The 22,859-nt window shown below is 39.7% G+C and overlaps 1 protein-coding gene across 4 annotated transcripts; it reads right to left on the reverse strand.

Moving 5' to 3' along the window:
- Window positions 1–19,956, reverse strand: LOC111980345 (POU domain, class 2, transcription factor 3-like). 4 transcript variants are annotated; one of them, XM_024011065.2, is made up of 13 exons: window positions 19,817–19,956; window positions 19,421–19,477; window positions 14,088–14,104; window positions 13,095–13,205; window positions 12,098–12,209; window positions 11,783–11,871; window positions 7,444–7,620; window positions 6,552–6,693; window positions 6,303–6,436; window positions 5,697–5,861; window positions 4,781–4,847; window positions 3,158–3,269; window positions 1–2,926 (listed from the first exon to the last, which is right to left on the reverse strand). In XM_024011065.2, exons 2-13 carry the CDS (start codon window positions 19,467–19,469, stop codon window positions 2,884–2,886), a joined length of 1,218 nt encoding a protein of 405 aa, XP_023866833.1. In that variant the 5' UTR covers window positions 19,470–19,477; window positions 19,817–19,956; the 3' UTR covers window positions 1–2,883. The 4 variants fall into 4 exon arrangements, with proteins under 4 accessions (XP_023866833.1, XP_023866835.1, XP_023866834.1 ...); XM_024011067.2 differs by lacking the exon at window positions 14,088–14,104; XM_024011066.2 differs by lacking the exon at window positions 19,817–19,956 and having other exon boundaries at window positions 19,421–19,524.
- Window positions 19,957–22,859: the final 2,903 nt, after the last annotated feature.

Genomic DNA, 22,859 nt, shown 5'->3' on the forward strand with positions numbered 1-22,859 from the left:
TTATGTAAGATTGCTGTCTTTTAATATGTACACCTTCACACAATTATTGTCACACCTGAACCCCTGATGAATAACAAAGGAAATGTCCAAATTAACCTCACTGTACCCAATACGGTAACACTTGACTTGTTAGCCATGTCATGATATGTCATAACAGCTGACATAACTTGACATAATATGATCATAACCTGTCATGACACATATTTAGACCTGTTGTGAAATATATTACGTTATTTTATGGCTGGTTATGACACCTACATAAGAGTGTCAAAACCCACAAAACTACCACACCAGGCAAAACATTCCATTATACCACAGCCTACTTGTTTATGTTATATAACATCAATGTACCATATTAAATTAGCATTGTAACTGTGCACACGTTGATGTCAAACATGCACCTACCCCAATGCTCTGTTTCTGATGACTGGGATGAACACAGGAACAGATTTCAGGAGCATGACAAGACTATTTTTGACGGATGACTGACGTAAGGGCATGTATGTGATAGGCCTATCTTGCTTATATGGTTATGATGGTCATACTGCTTCTTGGCAGTGTCATAAAGTGTATTTTCTTAGTCCAAGTGACACAGGGTGGTTATAATGCTTTATGACCGTGTCAAAAAGTATATTTTCTACAAGTTAGTATAATTTTTTTTGAAATAGTTATTTAAAATATGATGGGGGAAAAAAACATGACTGTAAAGAATTCATAACAACAACAAAGGACAAAGRACAAACTTTCAAACGAAAGGAAACTTCTTGGCAGGGAAAAAACATTTGAATAGGTGTCATAACCAGCCATAAAATAATGCAATATATACCACAACAGGTGTAAATATATGGGTTATGACAGTGTTAAGASCATGTTATGTCAGGTGTTATGACATATTACGATATGGTTATGACCGTGTCATAACGCTGGGTGTCAAGTAAAGTAAAGTAATACGAAACAAAACATAATGTACATGGGCAGCTCAACTGAATCCAACATATACAACTGTATAGGCTACATGCATTTTCCGGTGGGCAAATACATAAAAAAAAAAAAAGAATTGTACCTTTATTTAACTAGGCACCTCAGTTAAGAACAAATTCTTATTTTCAATGACTGCCTTGTTCAGGGGCAGAATGACATATTTTTACCTTGTCAGCTCGGGGATTCGATCTTGCAACCGTTCGGTTGCTAGTCCAATGCGCTAACCCCTAGGCTACCTGCCGCCCAAATTGCAGKGGTTTATACTCTAAAGTCTAAACTTTAGAAGTTTAGAGTACAGTACTGTAAAATACCTGGTAAAGTACCTTTAGGCTATATGTCTCCAGTTTTCTGAATAAGTCACTTATGCGTGGGCAGTGGTTTAACAGTTGCTGAATAAACATATTGTAACGGCAGGTTTAACTGAATCCAGCCTTCATAAACACTACATAAATGTGTTACAAATCATCTATAACCGTATGTCATGCTTTATAAAGGCTTCACAAATGTGGCATAACTGTTTGACATAACCCCCAATGTCAAATGTGACATAACCCATTATGTCAAATATGACATAAAACTGTGCTTTATAAAGGGTGGCAGAAGCACCGCTTAATAAAGGCCATTTAAAAATRTTTGCCTACTTCAGTTTTTGACCCAAATACCGTTTTGTTTTTCCAGGTTTCGGATTTCCCCCATTTTTTTCTTCTGGTTTATCCCATTTTGTTTACACTTTTTTCAWATAGAAAAACAAAAAAAATATTTTCTGTGTTCACAACAATGGTTAAACCACATCAGGGGATGACTTTTGAGGTCTATGAAGAATCTAAGAAATGTAGATTTTTTTTGTGTAGTTGCCCGTTATTTCAGTGAGCATGCCCTGCACTGTTTGGTGAGCAGATTTTATGTAGTGCAGTAAGCACATACACCACTGTTCAAAAGTTTGGGGTCATTTAGAAATGTCCTTGTTTATGAAAGAAATCTAWCATTTTTGGTTCATTAAAATAACATCAGATTGATCAGAAATACAGTGTAGACATTTTTAATGTTGTAAATGACTATTGTAGCTGGAAATGGCAGATAAAAAAAAAATGGAATATCTACATAGGCGTACAGAGGCCCATTATTGTTAGTTAATCCAAGTGTATCATTTTAAAAGGCTAATTCATCATTAGAAAACCCTTTTGCAATTATGTTAGCACAGCTKAAAACTGTTGTTCTGATTAAAGAAGTAATAAAACTGTCCTTCTTTAGACTAGTTGAATATCTGGAGCATCAGCATTGGTGGGTTCGATTACAGGCTCAAAATGGCCAGAAACAAAGATCTTTCTTCTGAAACTCGTCAGTCTATTCTTCTTCTGAGAAATGAAGGCTATTCCATACGATAAATTGCCAAGAAACTGAAGATCTCGTACAACGCTGTGTACTACTCCCTTCACAGAACAAAAATGTGATTTTAAGTTGTGAAGGCCAAGTTTGATGTGTTGGTCCACCAGACCTTCTGCGCATTTGGGCAGAAGTGTCTGAAGTTAGGAGTAATGTGACTAACATGACATCACTTTAGAGCCTTATGCCATGCTTCAGCACAACATGTCACCCTTTATAAAGCACATGTTTATATCACATTCGACATAGTGGGTTATGTCGCAGTTGACATTGGGGATTATGTCACATAGTTAGGCCACATTTATGAACCATGACATACAGTTAAAGATACTTTGCAACACATTTATGTAGTGCTTATGAAGGCATCATGAAGCGTTTATRATTTGAACATCATTTAAAGCGGGACCAAGTATTGTATATGACATTTGACATTATGTGTGTCTGATGGATTGTATCCATTTCTGTTTCCCTTCATTGACATCGGTAGTTTTAGTTCTCTTCCACAACAGGCAGGATTTCTCAGTGGTGATAGGGCATAGAGTTCCATGTGCGATACCACGACCTGAAACGTAAACATAACAGATCCATCGCTCATCTGTACAATGCCATGTTGCCATTACAGCATTAGAATAATCTTCTGGGTGTCTCTCAAATGGCACCCTATTCCCTATGTATTGCACTACTTTTGACCAGGCCATAGGGCTCTAGTCAAAGGTAGTGGACTATATACTGTGGGTAATGGGGTGTAATCTGTTCAGATGTGCTTGGCTGTGGTGAGGGGTGAGTCTCTTACCCTGGTGAGCTGAAGGATTGGTTGACCTGGGAGGTCAAAGCAGTGGAGCCAGACGAGAAGGTGCCGAGCGAAGGCCCATGACTAGGACTATTAGGAGAGGGACTCGATGACACTAGAGCACAAATGAATAAACTCAATTTAACATGCACACACTCACTTCACGAGAAAGCTTGAGACTTCATACAGTGAGTTTCATATGGATGAAGGTTTTATAGGTTAGATTTCTCAGACAGTGTGGATTTCCCACAAATGTCTTCATGCCCTTCACTTTTACAGGTCTTAAGTACTACAGACTACAGTGGGGTTCAAAATGACTGAAATCCTTGATAAAGATGAGCAATAATGACTGTATAAAATGAATGATTCAAATACTGAGCTATATTGTATGCTGAAACACATTTATACTAATACAATTGCTCAGAGAAAGAGATTTTGTTTAACAAGTTATCCAAAAAAATCTTTCAACGGTCAGGATAAACATTATTGACACCCCTAATGAGTCTTGTAAATAAAGTAGTCAAAAGTTCAGTGTTTGGTCTCATATTTCTAGGACRCAATGACTTCATCAAGCTTGTGACTCTAAAAACTTGTTGGATTCATTTTCAGCTAGTTTTGGTTGTGTTTCAGATTATTTTGTACCCAATAAATATGAATGGTAAATAATGTATTATGTCATTTTGGAGTCACTTTTATTGTAAATAAGAATATGATAGGTTTCTAAACACTTATACATTAATGTGGATGCTACCATGATTATGGATAATCCTAAATGAATCGTTAATAATGGTGAGTGAGAAAGTTAGTCAAAGATCATAACCCCAACACATGCTAACCTCCCCTGTCATTGGTAACAGTGAGAATTTAGCATGTCTTGGGGGTATGATCTTTGACCCTCTAACTTTCTCACTTGATGTAGTCATTGTGTTCTAGCAATATGGGTGTCACGACTTCCGCCGAAGTCGGTCCCTCTCCTTGTTCGGGCGGCGTTCGGCGGTCGAYGTCACCGACCTTCTAGCCATCGCCGATCCACTTTTCATTTTCCATTGATTTTGTCTTGTCTTCCATCACACCTGKTTCCAATTCCATCAATTACATGTTGTGTATTTAACCCTCTGTTCCCCCCCATGTCCTTGTCCGTAATTGTTTGTTGTAGTGCTTGTGTACGTTATGCTGGTGTGTACTGGGTTTTGTTGACCCGTTTATTGTATTGATTCTGTTTACGGTGGTTTATGGTTATTAAACTCAACCGTTGTAAATCAGTTTCCGCTCTCATGCGCCTGACTTCTCTCCTGCCAGTAGCATCGCATTACAATGGGACCAAACACTACATTTTGTCATAAATTAAAGTAGTCAAATTTTTWGTGGTGTCAATAATTTGGACCCCTACCTTTTTGAGAGAGAAAATATTACTTGTTACAGAAAATATCATTCTCTGAGCAATTGTATTAGTATAAAATAATATAATCTTTTCATTTTTTGGAGCATACAATATAACCTTTCAATTATTTATTTGATACAGTCGTTATTGCTCATCTTTATCAAGGGTGTCAACCATTTTGGACCCCACTGTATATGAAGTAGTCTTAAATACAGATTATATGAAGTGCATATGGTGACACTTGCCTCCTCCTGAAGCAAGAGGGCTGTATGATCTGGACGTGGAGGCCTGAAACAGGGTGTTACATGAAGGCTAGTGGGRAAAAAATAAGACAATGTACTGAAAATGTTGTAGTGCACATAATGCATTACTATTACACTACTCTTGTATTACACAAATCTTATCATATACCAGTGAAGAGCGAAAGCCCCTAAAAAGCAACTTCTCGTTTTGAAAACGGCCTATGTGCTATCGATAGGAGTCAGAAACATTTATTCTAGTGTCAAAATTGACTACAAAGTGTAAATATTATAATGTTGGTCATCAAGTCAGTCTCATCCAAAACTGAAATTTGCGAGATTATAGGGAAAAAAGGTATGTCAYGGAATGAAGGGTACCTTCAATCCTGCCCATATGCCCACAGCTGRAAGCACCCAAGTAATCATCCATTTGGAGTGCAGCTGCACGTGACCCAATCATAATGCCCATGATATACCTATGGGTCTTGTTAGGGACCATCAGTAAATTACACAATGTACATGAGACAATATTTTAAAWGGTCAACAGCTCTAAATTTCAATGACTTAAAAACCTCAAACCAACTATAAACTGTAGAAATTCATATAAAAATATTGAAAGCATTTACAATGTGTAATTTATCGACGGCCCCGAACTAAAATCAACTTTGCCACAGTGGCACACCAGCTGCCTGAAGCTAATTGGCGAAAGCAATAGCTTGCCTGGGCAACTTCTTAATGACCAAGGCGAAAAATGTGGCCAAATCAGAAAGTTCAGCCCCCCCCCCCTTAAAAATATATAGGCTTTCAAATTGACTTGAAAATATAGAGCTACTGTACATATTCAGAGCTGGCCACTTTACTATCAGGAAAAAAACATACAACATTTCCCCAAAACAKTATCACCAAGAGATTTAAGGCTAACCATTCTGGGGTTGAAGTTATGTGATTTCATGGGTGAGGTGGACACAGGGCAGTAGATCCTCTTTTCCTTCTGTCTACGGTTACAGAACCACACCCGCACCACCTCCTTCTCCATAGACAGCTGCTCTGAGATCAGCGTGATCTCCTCCGAGTTAGGCTTGGGGTTCTGARTAGAAACGTGRKTATAATGGTATTACTGTAGARGCTATTAGCATTCATGAACCTTTATAATGMCTTATAATATGGCATATAATATGTAGCTGCTCTGATATAATTGTGATCTTCTCTGAGTTGGGTTTCGGGTTCTGAAAAGAAACCGGTAGCTAACTGTAAAGCCTGCAGGTACAATGCTTATGACTTATTATAAGCATGCATGAGCTTCTATAAWGTCTTATAATAAGCCATATCATRTGTATCAACATTGCAACTAACTCAAAATGGCTGCTATGTAGTCACTCAAGTGCCACAACAATGTGCATGAAGGTGGATTGTTTTTCTCCCTGCATGAAGTGTTTTTAAATACAAATTATATCAACAGTTCCTAAATTATGTATTTATGGTTGGAAGTGCAGGGGACAATATTAGGGGATAGACAGAGTTAACTCACGACAAGAAAGCGTTTCTCCAGGGTGAACTTGATGTTGGTTTCAATGCTTGTTCTCTTTTTCCTTTTCCTTCCATAGCCTTCCATCAGGGGGGRTAGAGAGGCYACGTTGGCCATAGAGTCAGAGGGAGAATTCTCTGATGTGGAAAGAGATAGTGAACATGACTTAMAATAAATATCCCCTCGACATAGAAATCAACGGTACACGTGTGTAAAGACATCAGCAAAATATAATGTTATACACTATAGTACCTGCGTCRCTCAGCCACTTCTCCAGTAGCGGCTTCAACTTGCACATATTTTTGAAGCTCAGGTTGAGTGCCTCGAAGCGGGAGATGGTAGTCTGACTGAAGTCATTCCCATACAGTTTCCCCATATCCAGGCCTACATCACCCTAGAACACACACACAGGATATATTTGAATCTGATTATGGCAAACTTTCAAATAATAATGTTATCTCTTTTAAGTATTTTGACGACAGAAAACATGTCACTTCACTACTGTCTTTGAACTGTGTGTGTTACAACAGTAAGGTTATTTCAAAGTGAGCAAGTACACCAAGTACAGAAGTTAGGTGGCATAACAATAATCAGAGCGAGGCAGTAGCTTCAAATCCCAGGGCTGACAGGAACATTTTACTTTGCCTTGACTTATGCCATGTTTATATGATATCTGAGTGAGAGTGACTAACAAAAAGAGTTCAGGGCCCATTGGCACATGCCTTGCATTCCCGGTCAGTAATTCAGCCATGATTACTACAATATTTAGATAATTGGCTAGACTAACTTACCTAGAAATCTATAAAATGTTAGCTGACGTGGGCTTACTGAGTGACTGTCAGTGACTGACATAACAAGAGGAAAACRTTTGATGCACCATCAAATTTYGAAATTGMACGTTGTGTATTCTACAATACTAACTAACAATAAGTTGAGACCCCCACTGACTTCCTAAAAATAAAACCACATTTTATTGAATTTTTGGGGGGTTTGGCTGTGGGGCCCTAAGAGGCTGCTTATTTYGYTTATGCCTAGAAACGGCACTGCCGGTATGTGAGGTGTCCGGGGGTTAGGGAAAAAACAAGACAGCAAAAATACAAATAAAGCTATATTGTATTTTGAGCCGGTGGTCCTCAATCTGTACCTGGGTGAAGCCCAGTTTGATGCGTCTCTGTTTGAAGGCCTTGGCAAACTGTTCCAGCTCCTCTAGGTCGCTGGGATCGTCCTGCTGGGAGGCCCCGATGTGTTTGGGGACCTGCAGGTGGGACATGTCCACGTGTCCTTCCATGGACGACGACGTCAGGCCCGACCGACTCATGRCCTTTAAGGAGGAGAAAAATKGTTAAATGGATGATAGAAAGTGTTGTKTTCAGCCATGTGAAAATTAGAGCAGTGTTAGAAACCTTGTWCATATGGAAATGGAACATGTTTCTGTATTATGCAAATGTTCTCTTCATATTTCCTCATTAATATACTGAGTGTACAAAACATTAAGAAYATCTGCTCTTTCCATGACATAGACTGACCAGGTGAATCCAGGTGAATGCTATAATCCCTTATTGATGTAACCTTTTAATTCCACTTCAATCAGTGTAGATGAAGGGGAKGAGWCAGGTTAAAGAAGGATTTTTAATGCTTGAGACAATTGAGACATGGATTGTGTATGTGTGCCATTCAGAGGGAATGGGCAAGACACAGTATTTAAGTAGGTGCCAGGCACACTGGTTTGATTGTGTCAAGAACTGCAACGCTGCTMGGTGTTTCACACTCAACAGTTTCCCGTGTGTATCAAGAAAGGTACACCACCCAAAGTACATCCAGCCAACTTGACACCACTGTGGGAAGCATTGGAGTCAACATGGGCCAGCATCCCTGTGGAACGCTTTCGACACCTTGTAGAGTCCATGCCTTGACGAATTGAGGCTGTTCTGAGGGGAAAAGGGGTGCCCGCTCATTAGGCAGGATTAGGTGTCCGCCTATGGCGGCAAATTGACGAGGGCGGCATTTTCTGAGCTAAACTTAGCAAGACGCACCTCCAACAACACATAAAACCTCACATAGGCCTAATTCGGCCCCTAAACAATTACAATTTCTCTCAAGCAATGGCATAAGGGCTTTTTAGCTGCCATGTGATAAGCAGTGCCCACTTTGTCAAAGGCAGTGCGCAAAATATTTAGCTTGTCCATTCCCAGCTCACCTCTCCAGGGTGCTGTTGGAGAGATGCATCGCTTCGGCGCTCCACCAACGATCCGTCAAAAAAAGAATGTACCATAAATCATGTAGCAYGTATAGGATATGGTAGAAAGAATATGTGGCCTTTTCTGTAGCCTACAGGCTRGAGATAAAATGTATGACAATGTAATGAGACTGACACTTTGTACATCATGCAGGTTTCTCCGATCGGATAGCCTAAACTAAATGGCACCCAATCAAATGAAAAAGGCACTGTCGTGTTAACAAACAACATATCCAAAAACCAGGACAGGTCAAAGTAAAATGGAAAATATGTAATGGACATTCACAAGTGTTGTACAGGACTTTCGCATCATTGTCATGATTAGTGCTTTCAAGTTTGTATCTGTACATTTTTGACAAGCTGATCATTTCGAAAAAATAAAATATTTATGCATTTCCCGCTGTGTGAACACATTGCAAATAGTCACATCCATTAGTCACAGGAATCAGGACTAATAAAGCGAATGCAATGACCTGTTTTACAAATGGTGGGCCTATCACATGGAAGGGCACATATAAAATTCCATTGCAGCCAGACCGGACGTCTTTTTTTTTGTGTTTTACAAAACCTGCGGACTCCTTCACCGCAGCCAAGTGAGCCAAGTGAGTAAAACATTTAAACGTATTAACCCTCGCAAGGCTGCCGGCACAGACGGCATCCCTAGCCGCGTCCTCAGAGCATGCGCAGACCCCTATCCCTATCCCAGTCTGCTGTTCCCACATGCTTCAAGAGGGCCACCATTGTTCCTGTTCCCAAAAAATCTAAGGTAACTGAGCTAAACGACTATCACCCCGTAGCACTCACTTCCGTCATCATGAAGTGCTTTGAGAGACTAGTTAAGGATCATATCACCTCCACCCTACCTGACACCCTAGGCCCACTCCAATTTGCTTACCGCCCCAATAGGTCCACAGACAACGCAATCGCAATCACACTGCACACTGCCCTAACCCATCTGAATAAGAGGAATACCTATGTAAAAATGCTGTTCATCGATTACAGCTCAGCATTTAACACCTTAGTACCCTCCAAAATGATCATTAAGCTCGAGACCCTGGGTCTCGACCCCGCCCTGTGCAACTGGGTCCTGGACTTTCTGACGGGCAGCCCCCAGGTGGTGAGGGTAGGAAACAACATCTCCACCCCGCTGATCCTCAACACTGGGGCCCCACAAGGATGCGTTCTCAGCCCTCTCCTGTACTCCCCGTTCACTMATGACTGCGTGGCCATGCACGCCTCCAACTCAATCATCAAGTTTGCAGATGACACAACAGTAGTGGGCTTGATTACCAACAATGACGAGACAGCCTACAGGGAGGAGGTGAGGGCCCTCGGGGTGTGGTGTCAGGAAAATAACCTCACACTCAACGTCAACAAAACAAAGGAGATGATCGTGGACTTCAGGAAACAGCAGAGGGAGCACCCCCCTATCCACATCGACGGGACAGTAGTGGAGAAGGTGGAAAGTTTTAAGTTCCTTGGCGCACACATCACGGACAAACTGAAATGGTCCACCCACACAGACAGCGTGGTGAAGAAGGCGCTACAGCGCCTCTTCAATCTCAGGAGCCTGAAGAAGTTTGGCTTGTCACCAAAAATACTCACAAACTTTTACAGATGCACAATCGAGAGCATCCTGTCGGGCTGTATCACTGCCTGGTACGGCAACTGCTCTGCCCACAACCGCTCTGCCCACAACCGCAAGGCTCTCCAGAGGGTAGTGAGGTCTGCACAACGCATCACCGGGGGCAAACTACCTGCCCTCCAGAACACCTACACCACCCGATTGTCATAGGAAGGCCAAAAAGATAATCAAGGACAACAACCACCCGAGCCACTGACTGTTCACCACGCTATCATCCAGAAGGTGAGGTCAGTACAGGTGCATCAAAGCTGGGACCGAGAGACTGAAAAACAGCTTCTATCTCAAGGTCATCAGACTGTTAAACAGCCATCACTAATATTGAGTGGCTGCTGCCAACATACTGACTCAAATCTCTAGCTACTTAATAATACAAAATTGGATGTAATAAATGTATCACTAGTCACTTTAAACAATGCCACTTTATATAATGTTTACATACCCTACATTACTCATCTCATTTGTATATACTGTACTCTATACCATCTACTGCATCTTGCCTATGCCGTTCGGCCATCGCTCATCCATATATTTATATGTACAAATTCTTATTAATTCCTTTACACACATAAGGTAGTTGTTGTGAAATTCTTAGATTACTTGTTAGATATTACTGCATGCTCGGAACTAGAAGCACAAGCATTTCGCTACACTCGCATTAACATCTGCTAACCATGTGTATGTGACCAATAAAATTTGATTTGATTTTACAAACAATAGGCTTATCACGTGGATGGGCATTCATAAAACACAATTTCAGGCAACACTGTAGGCTACACCTCAGTAAGCATGGACCTATGCCAACGCCTTTTTGATGTCTTATTTTGGTGCAGTCCGGACCGGCCTTGATTTCTACACCCACGGTCATTGGTTTTTGGTCCAGTCCGGTCAAATATGAACCAATCATAGACATCTATGTTTGGTTCAGATTTTATATAAATTACAACTATTCAACTTTTATTCAGAACCAAAATGAACCTGATTTCAACATCCGGAAAATATGTATTTTTTCAATGTCTGGAAAAGACATATTTTCGACATCCGGAAAATAAATATTTTCTACCGTTATTCAGAACCGAAAATGAACCTGATTTCAATGTCCGGAAAATATATATTTTTCCATGTCTGGAAAAGATGCCTTTTCAACTTACTGGAAAATATGTATTTTAAACGTACGTAAAATAAGTATTTTCACATTTCATTCAGAACCTAAATTGAGACTAACTTCACAATCTGGAAAAAACATATTTTAAATGTATTTTCAACATAATTTTGCTTACTGGGACTATTCTAGTTTTGCGGGGTGGCATTTTTTGCCAAAAATGGCAAGGACCGGCCCTGAGCTCAATATTAGGAAGGTGTTCTTAATGTTTTGTACACTCAGTGTATATCTGACTGATGTCAGTGAAAGTTCCATGATACTGTAAGTCCTTATCCCTCTCATGGTATGTCCTGTAAAAGGATAATTCGGTTATCAAGTTCAAGGATCCGGATGCATAACCTGTATTGTTGCCCTTTTAATCTTCTCAGCAAATGTGGTCACTTGACATCTCTCTGCCTCATACAGCTTATAATGTCAACTGGTGTAAGAGGTGTGATTTTTACCTGAGGTGTTAGTGCTAACCCAGGCTGGTGCTGGAGGACACCTGACTGGCTCTGGGTGGGAAAGCTGTGTAGGTTCTGCTGCAGAAGTGCTACTCAGGGGGAAAAAATGTTATTGATACAATTTGTTTGGAGAAGTATCATAGATATTGTAACTTTCCAAAACTTCCCAGATTTTTCAGAAATCCTGGTTGAAGGATTCCCAGTTGGAGGATTCCCTCCCTGCTTATTCTCTCCTGGTTTTCGGAGTCCTCAAACTGGTATACTGTATCTGGAAAAACTGGGAACTGTGGGAAAGTTTACATGACACATGTGTACCTTGATGCCCCGTGTGTTGTGTCTGTGAGAGGAGGAAGGAGGAGGGGGGGGAGAGGTGGTGAGAGCCTGACATAAGCACCAGCTGCGGCATCGTGTGGAGGGAGGGGAGCTCCTGTGAAAACAGAAATACTATCTTAGATTTTTCCTTTATTTTATCTTTATTTATCCAGATGAGTCTCGTTTAGATAAAATACATTTTGCAAGAGAGACCTGGATGTAAACCAAAAAACAACCAACATAATGCATTCCTTACAGAATGACCATTTCCTCCTATTCTTAGAAAAGGATCAATAATCATAGCTTTACGTGACATTAAACATGGGGCGGTATATACAGTGCCTTTAGAAGGTATTCACGCCCCTTGACTTTTTCCGCATTTTGTTGTTTTACAAAGTGGGATTAAAATGGATGTAATTGTAATCTACACAATATACTCTGTAATGTCAAAGTGGAAGAAGAATTCTAACATTTGTAAAACATTAATGAAAATAAAACACTCATATATCTTGATTAGATAAGTATTCAACCCCCTGAGTCAATACATGTTAAATTCACCTTTGATTCACCTTTGATTACAGCTGTGAGTCTTTCTGGGTAGGTGTCTAAGAGCTTTGCACACCTGGATTGTATAATATTTGCTTATTATAATTTGTTTAATTCTCCAAGCTCTGTCAAGTTGGTTGTTGATCATTGCTAGACAGCCATTGACTTGCCATAGACTTTCAAGGTTATTTAAGTCAACACTTTAATCCATTAATCCATTCAGGCTGTAACACTACAAAATATGGAAAAAGTAAAGGGGTGTGAATACTTTCTGAAGGCACTGTATCAAGCGTAATAGAGTAGGAGTGCTGATCTAGGATCAGATCCCCCCCCTGTCTATATAATCATATATATTATGATTTAAAAGGTAAAACTGATCCTAGGGCAGCACTCCTATTTCAAGACACCAGATACATATGGCCTGATCTACTGAGACAGACGATGCGTGGCCTACCACTGACAGCTGGCCTGCCTGGACTCCAGGTATTGGGGATCCTTGTGTCCGGTGACATGTTTTGTGTGATGAGACTGCATGGAGAGAGTCGTTGAGGTCCTCTGTTTTGATCTGTGAACCAATCACAAGACAGTATTACTCACTTTCCTACTTCCTGCTGTCTGATGTTGACATTGTCTTTAGAAGAATAACAGTCCATTAACACTGTCTTGTCTTTTTCAATGGAAATCTGGATATCAATTGGGTATGACCAATTGTCATGGAACAACCAGGCTGACATTTGGCCTATGTTGTCATAGATCACAGTGTGTGTGTGTCTGTCTGTCTCTCTGTCTGTGTGTGTGTATGTGTATCTCTGTCTGTGCGTGTGCGCACGCGCGCGTGTGTGTGTGGGTGGACCGGTTGGGTTAGGCTGCTGGACTTGTTTGACAAGATACAAACTGTGATAAACACAACTCCCCTCAGGCAGTGCAGTATGCAAATGTCTCACCAGGGCTCGAGAAAGTTTCTGGATCCCCCAGGACTAAAACAATAAACCTCTAACAATCTCCGAATGGAAATACATAGTTTACGAATAACTTATAGGTAATAGGTTATAATAATAGGAAGACATTATGAGGTATATAAACAGTTGTGTGAAAAATCTGATGATCTTAGTTTGACTGTCCAGCAGTCTAATCAGTTCCTGTAATATGATAGTAGATGTTCTTATGACATTATTTACACTGTCTATCATACATTACTTTCAGTTTTGACTGACATCACAATCAATGTTTTTCTTATAAAATCTTACAAGTACCAATTGTCTCGAGACATATGGCATGAAGTAAAAACCTTTCAAGTTTTTCTATATCGAATAAATTACAAGCATGGTTTTCCTGTAACGTCCTACTATAAATCTGTTCTCAGATGGAAAGTAGCTCCCACTTTAATGAATTCCCATTTATAGAAAGTTAATCTGAAATTAGAATTAAATGTGTTTTCTATACTCACTTGTCTTTGTTCAATGTCTGCAGGAGAAAGTAAATATAAAATATTAGACAGCCAAATATCACAATGCCCTTCCTAGCATATTAGGGCTACACTGGGTTAAACTACCTTTTGTTTCTAAGAATAGGCCTACACAGGAAGTAGCGCTCTGGATAAAATCATGGCGCAGGGATGGGCAACTGGCGGTCCTCTCCGCCCTATGGCAAAAATGTGTAGAATTGCAGCAAAATGTCTTTAAAAGTACAAATTCTTCTTTCCATGGCAAAATTGCAGGATATCTCCCCACTGTTAAGTGGGGTCCTAAAATGTTTTGCTCGCAAGGTGGGGGGGACCCAACTCAACTAAATTTCACTTAGGGCCTCCAAAAGGCGAGGGCCAGCTCTGACTGCATGTGTGGGTATGGATGTGGGTACGCAGACTACTGAGGCACCTGATTATGAGTTCAGATTTTTTGTAGCCCCCACCCCCATCAAAGTTGCCCATCACTGGTACGGATGGTTTTTCATAATTAAGCTACAAGAGGGAATACTAAGCAAATCATTAAACCCTTTCTCATAACTTTCATGAATAAGGCATTATAAATGCTTGTAAATGTTCATAATGCTTTATAAACTAGCATACTTTTTTATAAACGTTTATAAATTGTTACGCTCGTAACACTTATAATTATTTACAAATGTTTACAAATGATGAAATACTTGTTTATTTTAAATAATTTATGAATGTTATTTCATGACATTTATTATAATGCGTTATAATAAACAACACACAGAGACACCATGCCCTGAATTTGATCAATATATAGGATAATAATATACAAGATACAGTTTCTTGGCACTAATCATATCTATCCTAATCAGGGGTATACTGTAAAAATTCAATACAGCCATATGGATGATTCACCACCATATGGAGTGATTAAGAAGGTTATGATAATTTTAACCCTCCACTGGCATGGCACCCTCCCTTCAATACAACAATACCATGTGACAGACAGAGAGTGCAAAGGTCTGCTGTGACAGGTAATCTTCCCTCATTTGAATTTCAAATGGAACCTCTGGGAGTTTGTGGCGGCCGATGTGCCTGCTCGACCCACAGTATGGAAATCCCCCCCCCCCCCTCCCCSCCRCCACCCTGTTCAGAGGCCAAACTTCCAGTATGGAAATCATCAAGCCATGCAAATCAGCTGCGTAGTCCTGGCAACCTTTTCAGGCCCTTCCATTGTAATGTTTACAGACCCCCAGGTGCACTGTACACACGGACTAAGGGACCTATTCAATCCGCGTAACGGAAATTCAGCTTTACAGCGTGATCGAAATTTAAAGGCAATGTTCCCGGTTTAGCAAAAACTGCATTCACGGTAAATGCTGCATATGTCAGCTCAATCGAAAATGACCTTTAAAGCCRCAATATCTAACTTTTTGGGCAGCCCGACAAAATTCACATAAAATTGTGTTATTGATCTGTCATTCTCATTGAAAGCAAGTCTAAGAAGCAGTGGATCTGTTCTATGTGCGCTATTTCTATGCTTCTCGTTCTTCAGTTAAATKTTTTCTTCTTTTAATTTCGGTTCTGTAAACCATCTTCAAACAGCTGAAAATATAATATTTTTGGTTATGGAAAAGATATTTCACAGTGGTTTAGATGGTAAAATGATTCTCTATACTATACTTGCTTGTTTTGCCACATAAACTGAAATTAGGCTAACTATTAGAATTAGCAACCAGGAAATGGTGGAGTGATTTTTGCAAAGTGGGGTGGCAGGTAGTCTAGTGGTTAGAGCATAGGGCCACTGACCGAAAGGTTGCTAGATTGAATCTCTGAGCTGACAAGGTAAAAATCTGTCGTTCTGCCCCTGAACAAGGTAGTTAACCCACTGTTCCTAGGCCGTCATTGTAAATAAGAATTTGTTCTTAACTGAGTTGCCTAGTTAAATAAAGGTAAAATAAAAAAAAWDTCTTTACATTTCTATTGCAGATTCAGAAACGTTTCAGCTTTACAGATTGAATAGAGCCCTAACTCCAGACCCAGAACTATAATGGAACTGGGTTTAACTTCAATATAATGGTTATATCACACCCCTTGTAATTATAAAATCTCTGATAAAAAGTGTCTTATGAYTTTATTTCCCATAATACACATTACCATAGTAATAGTAATGGTAATGGAGTTGACACAGAATAGACTGTCTGGTTGCATGCTCTGGATGACTACTCAGCCAGGTTTTCAGTCATGGGACTGACAGTTTCTGAATCAAGTGTCAAAGTCCTCTATCCAGGATACACTGCTGTGGAAATCAATGCACCTCTGAAAGTGATATCTGGAAAGCCACTTTCTGCAATTAATCATTGTAGTTATACATCAATAAATATTGTTAACTCAACAAATAGACTGTTTCTGAATTCAATTTCTTATTTGTATTTCTCATCTGTTTTTGTTCTACCTTATGTAGTATGACAGTGCATTCGGAAAGTATTCAGACCCCTTCCCTTTTTCTACATTTCGTTGCGCTACAGCCTTATTTTATAATAATGACAAAGGGAAAACAGGTTTTTAGAAGTTTTTGTGAATGTATTAAAAATAAATATTCAGACCCTTTGCTATGAGACTCGAAATGGAGCTCAAGTGTATCCTGTTTCCATTCATCTTGATCGTCCACCTGTGGTAAATTCAATTGATTGGACATGATTTGGAAAGGCACACACCTATATGGTCCCACAGTTGACAGTGCATGTCAGAGCAAAAACCAAGCCATGAGGTTGAAGGAATTGTCCGTAGAGTTCCGAGACAGAATTGTGTCGAGGCACAGATCTGGGGAAGGGTGCAGCATTGAAGGTCCCCAAGAACACAGTGGCCTCCATCATTCTTAAATGGAAGAAGTTTGGAACCACCAAGATTCTTCCTAGAGCTGACTGCCCGGGCAAAGTGAGCAATCGGGGAASAAGGGCCTTGGTCAGGAACCGGATGGTCACTCTGACAGAGCTCCAGAGTTCCTCTGTGGAGATGGGAGAACTTTCCAGAAGGACAACCATCTCAGCAGCACTCCACCAATCAGGCCTTTATGGTAGAGTGGCCAGACGGAAGCCACTCCTCAGTAAAAGGCACCTAAAGGACTCAAACAAGATTCTTTGGTCTGATGAAACCAACCGCCACATCTGTTGGAAACCTGGCACCATCCCTATGGTGAAGCATGGTGGTGGCAGCATCATGCTGTGGAAATGTTTTTCAGTGGCAGGGACTGGGAGACTAGTCAGGTTCGAGGGAAAGATGAATGGAGCATAGTACAGAGAGCTCCTTGATGAAAACCTGCTCCAGAGCGCTCAGGACCTCAGACTGGGGCAAAGGTTCACCTTCCAACAGGACAACCACCCTAAGCGCACAGCCAAGACAACACAGTAGTGGCTTCGGGACAAGTCTCTGAATGTGCTTGAGTGGCCCAGCCAGAGCCCGGACTTGAACCCGATCGAACATCTCTGGAGAGACCTGAAAATAGCTGTGCAGCGACGCTCCCCATCCAACCTGACAGAGCTTGAGAGGATCTGAAGAGAAGAATGGGAGAAACTCCCCAAATACAGGATTACCAAGCTTGTAGCGTCATACCMAAGAAGACTCAAGGCTGTAATCGCTGCCAAAGGTGCTTCAACAAAGTACTAAGTTAAGGGTCTGAATACTTATGTAAATGTCATATTTCAGTTTTTTATTTTTAATAAATTAGCAAACATTTGTCATTATGGGGTATTGTGTGTAGATTGATGAGGGGACAAAAAATATATATTTTAGAATAAGGCTGCACCATAATGAAATGTGGAAAAAGTCAAGAGGTCTGAATACTTTCCGAATGCACTGTACATTGTTATTGATCACTACATTGTTGGGTTTAGAGCTTGAAAGAAAGGCATTTTACTGTACGTGTGCATGTGACATTAAAACTTGAAACAGACAAAAGGTCTCCATGCTCTAGTATATTATACAACAACTATTCATGAATTTGCTTTGGGGATATCCTCTCAAAGGTACAATTAACACACAGAAAACTATCTTACTGATTTATGTTTCATACAGACCTTTCATTGAAAAAAAAACAAATATTAGGGAGTTAAGTTGTTTGATTCATTTTGGTTAATTTGTGTTGGAAAAATACAATAAAACAATGAACTGTAAGCTGTGGGAAGGGATTCATGATAACATTGCTCTCAGAGTAAAATGATAGTGATATTTTCCTCTCTTACCTGATGGTCTTGCATAGCATTGTGGCTATTAGTGTTAGATTATATGAAATTGATAGCTGGTGTGATCCTGATGTGATCCTATGAGGTGAAGTTGATTCAACTTGAAAGGTTAATGCAACCAGCTACCGCTGCACTCATATTTCAAGGCTTCTCAACCTTGGGGCAGGAAAGTTCTACTAACATTCATTCCTGAGTTGTCTCAACACATTTGCCAATGTTTCTACTCCTAGTGTACTCAAATGATCCCAATTGTATTACAGTGATTTGTTTGAATGATATGAATGAAGCTGGGGCAACATCATGATGGAAACTGATTAAAAAAACGATTTTTGTAAGATTATGTCCAAAAATGTTAAACAATGAATTCACTTCCATACACTCTGAATCCAAGTTCCACATTTTCATTGAGTTTGTTCCGTGTTTCACCACCTCTTCCATGTCACCTAATAGCCTAGGGATGTGGCAGCTTCTCTGCAAACAGCTTGAGGTACAGACAGCACATCCTGGTAGAGCCTCCAACTGACAGAATCAACACATCCTATTTTAGAAACACTTGTTCATAGTAAAGTGTTATTGGGGGAGATGTTTGCTGTTGATAAGGTTCTTTCAACCAGAAAAATTATACAGAGAAATAGTAATTCACTATTCACACTGTGGTAATCAATACACCCTAACGCCCCACGTATCAGTAAAGGATTGTAGAATAAATGCTGATAAATACTAGAGAGTTTGTGTACAATATAGCTTAAAGCTACAAAACAAATGTGCAGACACACCATAACTACTTCAGAAATAAAGTTTAAGGATTAAAATAACCATAGCAATGTAAAATGTTCATGCTCTGCATGGATGCGCCACATACCCATGCATCCAAAATCCATGAGGACAGTCGTAACATACGAATAAGCAGAAATGTAAAAAAAAWTCTGTTATGCTATTTTGTTTTAAACACCACCATCACCAAGAAAAAAGTTTAGCAGGTGCAATGGAGGAGAAAAGTTGACATCATAAATTACCAAGATAATTTGCTCAGATACACCTGACAAGAGTTAGCGACAAACAAACACATTGAAAATAAACATTGAAAATCAGGTGAAACATCCTTACCTGCTTGTTCATGTTGAGCCTCTGAGTGTTCCACACCATCTGTGCTCATCTTAATATCTGTAATGATAAATACTGCTGATTTTCCTAAAGGATTGTAACTTCGCTGGGACAGTGCAGCACACAGCTCTACCAGTAAAATCCTATTGAGGTTATTCTAATGCAGTTTACTATTCATAAGTTGGAGGTTATCCCCATTCAGTATTGACCACAGTAACTCCAGCTCTCCACCCTATCTGAACTCAGTCAAAACCAGATGAATCAAGTCAAGAGACACTCACAAAGTTTGTTGAAATGGCAAAAAAAAAATGTTGCTTCATATTACATTGAATATAAGTATGTAAACCTTGAACAGGTAATTTATTCATTTTGAATAAAAAAATTAATAATAATAATTACCTGGATTGAAGAATTGTTCCACTCACTGGTTTAGATAGCACTATGTGAATATGTCCTTTTTTTTCTCTAAAAACATGCTGGGATTGGGATAGAAATTTCACAAACCAACTAGTGCTCATCTGCATTTACCTAAGTGGGATAGTGGAGGAACATTGACCTTTTTTAGTATCCCACACAGGCAGATAGAGTCATTTGCATAAGTCTCTCTGTGTGTCCTATCCAGTCTCAGTSCTTTTGCATAAAACAACAATGGGTTGTCTGCGAACTTAGGAAAGTTGCTCTTCAGTGTATGTGTTTATATAAAGGGAAGGATAAAGGGAAGGACCGCATGTCACAATGCCATAACTTAGCATCAAAGCAGGGCAAATTCAGAAGAGAATTGTAGTTATTTGTCACAATGGAACGAGATTGAAATCTACCAATGGGCAGAAAAAATGAGCAGACTGCCAAAATGTGGGTAACACTTTTTAATACATTTCATGAATAAGCTGTATTTAATGATGAATAAATGTACATTTTGTTATCTGTAAACATTTATAAACATGTGCGTTTACACGCATTGTAAGCATTACAGTTCATTAGCATTTATAACATTCTATAACTGTATAAAGCGTTATGGCAGGTTTGGTTCAAAGTGCATTATCATCTGCTTATTTTCACTACAAGACAACATTGTGCTAATATGTTTTGAGAGGATGCCACAACCACAGGTCTSYCTGCCTGAATGACATGAAGAAAAGAAGGCATGGGACACACAAAGACCTTCAAGCAAATGAATTTGGTCAATCTTAAAACAGATAAAGAGAACATTGATGTCCAGTGGGAGAATGGCACTGGTGACTGAGTAAGCAGCTACCTTGCTCCTCCCTTTGGTTGGCTTGTTGACACAGCATCTTCAACAGTCTTTCATGCCATTGGATACGCTCCTTCACACATTGCTCCTACAGAAAGACAAATCCGCACATGTGCGTGCACACACATACCATCACAAGGAAATCTGGAACAGTGCTCAACCTTGGACCCATGTAAGCTTGTCGTCTCCTAGACACATGCATTCAACAAATTCAACACACTTCTCCAATTAATGGACACATTCTGACAGGTTAGAGACCCAGCCCTAGGACCCACAGACCAAGCGAGTGTAGCGATAGCGGTAGGTTAACTAATCGGTTTTGGAACACAACGCATATCTCATTCGTTCAATTGTTCCCTTGTTTCATGAAACGTCATAGTCTGCCACACCAAATTAGGTGACAAATCAGTTAGACTATGTTTTTATGGAAATTGATGAATGAATGAATAGTAATTTATTCACTTTACAGATAATGTAGTTTTTCTATATGTGGATCAAAATGTGGTTATAGGCAAATCTGGTCAAATGGTGCTTTTAATCAAGACTGCTCGATATTAAAGGTTTGTTTGATAAAGTTTAACAGCAAAGTTTCTAAAATCTATGCCTWATAATTTAGCTACAGGCTAAACCTATCATAAAGCTGTCAAGTCTCCTAAATGTATTTTGTCAGGCAACCTTCAGTCCAGTCATCACCAGAGGGCAGTCAAACTCCACAATGGATATTTGTGCATTATGTATACGTTGACTTCGGAAAATATTCAGACCCTTTAACTTTTTCCACATATTGTTACGTTACAACCTTATTCTAAAATGTATTAAATAGTTTTTTCCCCTCCTCAGTCTACACAGAATACCCCATAATGACAAAGCAAACACAGGTTTTTAGAAATGTTTGCTAATTTATTAAAAATAAAAAACAGAAATATCACATTTACATACTGTCAGTATTCAAACCCTTTACTCAGTACTTTGTTGAAGCACCTATGGCAGCGATTACAGTATCGAGTCTTCTTGGCTATGACACTACAAACTTGGCACACCGGTATTTGGGGAGTTTCTCCCATTCTTCTCTTCAGATCCTCTCAAGTTCTGTCAGGTTGGATGGGGAGTGTCTCTGCACTGCTAGTTCCAGGTCTCTCCAGAGATGTCCGATCGCGTTCAAGTCTGGGCTCTGGCTGGGCCACTCAAGCACATTCAGAGACTTGTCCCTGAATGTCTTTAGGTGACTTTTGGCAAACTCCAAGCGGGCTGTCACTTTCCTTTTACTGAGGAGTGGCTTCTGTCTGGCAACTCTACCATAAAGGCCTGATTGGTGGAGTGCTGCAGTGATGGTTGTCCTTCTGGAAGGTTCTCACATCTCCACAGAGGACATCCAGAGCTCTTTCAGAGTGACTATCGGGTTCTTGGTCMCCTCCCTTCTTCCCCGGTTGCTCAGTTTGCCYGGATGGCCAGCTCTAGGAAGAGTCTTGGTGGTTCTAAACTTATTCCATTTAATAATGATGGAGGACACTGTGTTCTTGGAGTTTTAGATGTATAGATTGTGAATTATGATGTTAATATGGCCACAAATCCAGTTTTGCTAATATGACACCCAACAGAAGAAGCATTAGGCCTAGTATAAAGACTAATAAGGATTTACATTTGTCAAAGTTAAACACACCTTTAGGAAACATTTTTGAACTTCAACTGCAGATGTTTTACATAAAACGTTTTAAACCATATAATTACTTTCAAATCAAACAACACAGTGACAAGTTAAGGCACTTACCATCAACCAATAATTTACAGATTTAAAAAATAAAGGTTTATGTTTCGTTCCTGGACGTATGCTTTAGGTCTATTTTTGAAAAATCACTTTTGTTTGTAACAATTCTTCCCTCAGAGAGATATATGAGCAGTTATCATAATGTACCAATGACATGCAGAACAGCAATCTCCAGTACAAGCTTAATCACTGGCACTGTGGACATTAAGTTTGAAAAGTTGAATAAATATATAAGGGAMATAAAGACTACATAAAGTTTTCAGTCCACTAGTTTGTGTCTTCAGTTTATCACAACAACATAGTAAACCTGAAAATATATTGTTGATCAAAGAGGTTAAAAAAAGTATTGACCAGAAGTAGAACTGAGAAGTTCCCAGATTGCCTGATGAATATCTCATACCACCATGAATATGACAGTACAATAC

This window comes from Salvelinus sp. IW2-2015, linkage group LG20 (assembly GCF_002910315.2).
Source record: "Salvelinus sp. IW2-2015 linkage group LG20, ASM291031v2, whole genome shotgun sequence".
Lineage (NCBI taxonomy): Eukaryota > Metazoa > Chordata > Actinopteri > Salmoniformes > Salmonidae > Salvelinus > Salvelinus sp. IW2-2015.